At 44.6% G+C, this 5,616-nt stretch overlaps 1 protein-coding gene across 1 annotated transcript; it reads right to left on the bottom strand.

Moving 5' to 3' along the window:
- Window positions 1–2,760: 2,760 nt before the first annotated feature.
- Window positions 2,761–4,582, bottom strand: LOC119301865 (protein SENSITIVE TO PROTON RHIZOTOXICITY 2-like). Its single transcript, XM_037578849.1, has one exon. It carries the CDS (start codon window positions 4,463–4,465, stop codon window positions 3,287–3,289), a length of 1,179 nt encoding a protein of 392 aa, XP_037434746.1. The 5' UTR covers window positions 4,466–4,582; the 3' UTR covers window positions 2,761–3,286.
- Window positions 4,583–5,616: the final 1,034 nt, after the last annotated feature.

Below are 5,616 nucleotides of genomic sequence, written 5' to 3' on the forward strand. Positions count from 1 at the left end.
GTCATGCATGTGTGTGCAGCTTCCACTTTATTCTACTAGAGATTAAGCTTGAGCAGGGACTAGTAACCGTCATAGACTCGAAAGAAAAAATCCCGAGGAGTATGCGACCATGACTAAAATGCTCGAGAAGTAAGTTCAGTCGATCATTATCGCACCATATAGGCAACTTTGTTCATTTCCTGATATCAAGTAATTGTTTTCTTTGTCTGGCAGGGTTTGGAAAAAGTTCACCGCAGAAGCTCCGGGATTGTCGGCAGAGCTGCGATTTAAACACCCGAAAGTAAGTACTACTACCTAGTTCCACGCATCTCCCATTGATTCTAGCTAGTTTCATCAATACCATTTAGCATGTTTGCTTATCAGTTTGATTGACCTCTATTTCTTGTAAAGTGGTTGTGGCAGGATCCCGGGAATAATTACTGTGGATACTACATTTGCGAGTTCATCCGCCACACGACCTGTGAGCGGGGCTACTCTAAAAAAACAATATGAAGTGCGTAAGCAATAATATTCACAATTTTATTTTTATTACCATCATTTGTGTTGAGTTTCACTCATATATATGTATTGACCCTCTTCTTCAAATTAGATGTTTCAGATGCGGGATGAACTCCTACCACAAGATCGCATACGAGCAATTCAAGATGAATTGGCGGGATTCTTTCTTGACCACGTCATCGATAAAGACGGAGAATACCATGTAGAAATTGAGTTCAGATGTTAGGGGATTGTAAGAGATCTTATATTGTATATATGTAGCCAGTAGCGTTGGATAGATATACGAAAACTTGTTGTTCGACCAATCTCTCAGAGAAGGAGAGGTCGATCACTTCTCTCTGTATATGTTCATGACGATCTTCTGTACTTAATGGTTTCCTTCATTTGCTTACTAGCTAGCTAGTGTGTCGAGTCCTCTCTATATGTACAGTACGTAGCGTCGACCAAGCACAGAGATAAGAGAGGACACTTCTGTTTATTAGCTAGTTAACACAATATATGGAACCCCTAAATTAACCCTACAAAACCCCCACCCACCCACCCACCCCCTTCCAAAAAAACCCAACACCTAAACTGCTGACGCGTGGATGTCTTTTGGTCCCGGTTGGTGCCACCAACCGGGACAAAAGGCCCAATCTGTCCCGGTTCGTAGGCGAACCGGGACTAAAGGTATTGGGTTTTAATACCGACACTTTAGTCCCGGTTCGGGAATCGAGACAAATGGACCTTAAGAACCGGGACAAATGTGCCTTTTTCTACTAGTGTAATTGATTAAACTTCCTACCTACAGAAACACATATAGGTTCCCGAGGTGTATGTGCGTTGCTTTGTCAACACAACTGAGGAGGCGTACCATGATGAGGTCACTGAGGAAACTATTGCCATCTTTCTCTGTTAGAGATATGACGGGCAAATCAAACGACGAATAACGAAATCAACATAGGAGAGACACAATTTTAACAGTTTTGCTAGAACTCATTTAGATGAGATATAATTTGGTCTCATTCACCTTTTATAGCCATTGGATGTGATGCTATAAGATGCGTGTGTGCTGACGTGGGTTATATCTGCTCTTGTTTTCAAAGTGAATGAGACCAAATTATATCTCATCTAGATGAGTTCTAGGTACTCCCCAATTTTAATGTGAAAAACCCCTCCAACACGAAGTGGAAAAAACCACAGGCGCCAGTCATCAAATCTTCACTATATCAGGGAAGGTTACAAACGCCGGAGATTTACAACCGATCAACTTTTCCCATGCGGCGGCTTACAAAGGATATATATATAACACAGGTGACCTAGGTCAATATTGATCTGTGTTTATACTTGAATTTATATTTGTGTCGGCCTAAGCCTACCGGCGACGGGCCTCACTCCCTCGCTTGTCAGAAATTAGCCTTTATCTTTATACTTGAATTTGGATCACAACATAACATTCTCACTGCTCTCGAAGGTGTGGCGGCGATGAGCCACTTCAATTCATGCATGATTAAAGATACTCTAGCCAATTTTGGTGAAGATCTAGATAGGGGTCGGTAATCTAACATTTTTAGATATGGCCCGGTTGGAGTACATGAGGGAAATTGCACAATCTAGATGAGACGGCTCCGCTAAATGACGTGGATAGGTTAGGTATAAATTTATGTTTGTTTGTCCGATCCTCATTTATGTTTTGTATAATACTACCGTACTAAAATTTTGGGCATGGTCTTCGTGAGGAATACAGTGACTGATGCAGTGACATTTACGGAGCTCTTTGTTACATTGAGGATTACTCATCACAAAATTGCGCTACTAGGCCTTATCCCAAGAAAATATTATCTTCATGTACTCCCTCTGTCCCGAAATACTTGTCAAAAAAATAGATACAAATGGATGTATCTAAAACTAAAATAGTACATCTATATACATTCAATTTCGGGACAAATATTTTCGAACGGAGGGAGTATGATTTTGAGCCGTCACGCACATCGGTTCTGTTGATTTTAATTTTACCCTCCCTTGCATTTCAGCAGGTGTCACCAAGGCAGAGCGGCAACAGTTTGATGACAAGCCATATTTATCATCTATAGACAAGCCCAACCATACATCATCAAAATTGTTCAGCCGCTGGATTTGCTAGCTTGTCCATTATCATCCGTCCGATCTAGACATGAGCCTCCCTATATATTACTACCATGCAACATGCATTAGTGTGTTTCAAGTGGATTTTAAATCCGATCAAATTAATTAGCTATGAAATTTTCAACCTTTTAAGTTAAGATGTTTTTTTTGTAGTAGAAATTTCCAACACATTTCGTATCTTAAGTAATGAATTCATGGCAGCGGTACGAAATGTGTCGGAAATCAAATTTCGTATCTTAAGATACAAAATGTTCCTTGGGGGACATCTGATCCGATATCTTAAGATACAAAATTTATGCAGCCGCATACGACAATGAGAAATCAAATCTCCCATTCGTGGCAGGCAACGCATGAGTATGGCTAGTTGATATAGTACTCCCTCCGTTCCGAATTACTTGTCTCGAAAATGAATATATCTAAAACTAAAATACGTCTAGATACATCCATTCTCACGATAAGTAATTCCGAACGGAGGGGGTACAAAAGAAGAAGAGAGAGAAAACTTCAGACGTACGAAATGCCCTACATATTTTCCAGGGTATGATAGCCCTATATATTTTTGAAAACAATCCATGCATGGTGTAATCAAGCCCCGCTATATATCTATCTACAGTTTCATGGGCTCACGTAGGTACGTGTATCACATACATTTGCACAATGCATGTCATGTAGGAGTAATGGAGAAGCCGGTGTTGGTGCAGTTTCCAGCAAGGTCGGAGGAGGACGTGGACAATAATGAGGATCTCTTACCGTGCCTGCCGGCAGCGAGCGGCGCGACGGGCTGGTGGCCTGCGAAGAGGGAGACATGGCCGGCGAGCTTGTCTTTGCGGGAGAAAGTGGTGCCGCAGGAGCATATCCAGCGGTGGTCGCCGCAGTGCTTCTCGTGGGTGCGGAGGTCGGAGAGGACGGAGAAGTGCTTGCCGTTGCAGCGGTTGCAGACGTACATCTTGGGGCAGTGGCTGCGCTTGTAGTGGTTCTTGACGCAGATCACCGACTTGAGTGGCTGGAACTTGGCGTGCCTCCGGTTCCACCGGCAGCCGTCCTGCGGGCACGAGTACTTGTTCCTTCTCCCCGCGGCGTCCACCGCCGCATCGTAGCCGGAGGGCCCGAACAACCTGGTGGTTGGGTTGGCGAGCGCCGCCTTGCTCTTGTACTCGTCGCCGTGCGCGCGCATGTGCATGCGCAGGTTGGCGTCGCGCTTGAACCCCTTGCCGCACACCTGGCAGTAGTGCGTGTACTTGGCCAGCAGCTCGGCCGCGTCTAACTCGATGATCGTCGTGTCCACCGCCGAGTCCGTCGTCGCTTGCGTCGACGATGACACGGCGGCCGCCTCTGCGGACTTTCCAGGGATGTCGTGGCCGCCACCATGGTGGTGCTGCTGCTGCCACTGCCGCATGGCATCGACCATGGCCTCCTGGTCATCATCCGCTAGGCCGTTCTTTGCATGGCCGTCGACCACATCCTCCGGCGTGGCCGCGTTATTAACGGATTTTGTCAACGCGCCGAGGCCGTAAGGGTGCTGCAGGGCGTACAACATGGATGTAGCCACGGCGATGATCTCCTGGACGACGGCGCTGGCTCCGGGCACCACGGGGTCGACGACGTGGCCGTGGCCGCGACCGACCGCGAGGCCGACGAGCGGCTCCAGCTGATGTACCTTGTCCTTGAGCACGGACAGGTTGTACAGCAGGGTGCATGTGCTGCGGTGGGTGTCGGGCACCGCCAGCGCCAACCCGCCGTCTCCGGGGAAGGCGGCGTCCTCTCCAATGCCATTGATTCCATGGAACCGCTGCTGCTGACTTTGTGGGAAGTATGGGCTTGCACCGGCATCTGGGAACATCATCTCGCTAACCCTATCCTATATTGAGCAACAATATGTATATGATCTGCACAAACTCAACAGGAATTCAACAAGTAGCTAGCTAGGGAAGAAGAGATGAATAGGGATCGATGGGGAAGATGGAACTAGAAGAGGGGAAAGGGCAAGTCAACTGGGGCTGCGCACTTGGCAACATCCCTACTTGGAACCTACCTCGAATGGAACCGGACCAGAACTCACACTGCACCACATATGTCATAGGTATAATATATACTACTCCCTCCCTCCGTTCCTAAATATAAGTCCTTGTAAAGATTCCACTATAAACCACATAACGGATGTATATAGATGCATTTTAGAGTGTAAATTCACTCACTTTGCTCCGTATGTAGTCCATAATGAAATGTTTACAAAGACTTATATTTAAGAACGGGGGAGTACTACTTAAGTTTATTTTTTGTGAAGAATATACTATCTTCTCTGTTCCAAATTACAAGATGTTTTTGGATATTTTTATATGGAGTACAAACGGACTAAAACGAGTAAACAAATACACTAAAACACGTCTATATACATTTGATTCAGAAAATCCGATTTAGAAAAAAAATAGTACATCTTATAATTTGGAAAAGAATAGTTATGTTTCTACCCCTCTGAACCGAAGTACTGCAGCTTCAATAAAAAAATATGTATGGCCAAGTAGACGAATTGTTGGTTTATTTTACTCCAATAATGGTCTGGATGCCACTGTTTTCTAGGGTTGATCTTATTTTCTTGTAGAAGGGTGACCCTTTTGAGGAAATATTGTAAGGAGCAGCTCAGCAAGAATCTATCAAGGGCACACGCTCAGCTTGCATGTGTCGAGATCTGACTGCCCAGTAGGGCCTCCGTAAGACCCACAGGCTTTGGCTTCAAAAGAAAAAAGAAAAACACATAATTATGCACAGTGGCTTTGGCTTCAAAAGAAAAAACATAAAAATGAAATATTGTTAGACAATAAACACATAACTAATCTTCATAAAAGTAAATTATTCTGTTTTGGAGAAGCTAGTGAGGCGATGGCTGATTGTGCTGACCTATTTGGTTGTGCGCAAGGTCAATTCCCGATTAAATATTTATGAATATCAATTCATTGTCAACATCTCACTAATACGGAGTGGAAATATATAGAGGAG

This window comes from Triticum dicoccoides, chromosome 1B (assembly GCF_002162155.2).
Source record: "Triticum dicoccoides isolate Atlit2015 ecotype Zavitan chromosome 1B, WEW_v2.0, whole genome shotgun sequence".
Lineage (NCBI taxonomy): Eukaryota > Viridiplantae > Streptophyta > Magnoliopsida > Poales > Poaceae > Triticum > Triticum dicoccoides.

Bases quoted from the DNA above. Each gene is read 5' to 3' on its own strand.
- LOC119301865 (XM_037578849.1), bottom strand. From the start codon at position 4,465: ATGATGTTCCCAGATGCCGGTGCAAGCCCATACTTCCCACAAAGTCAG.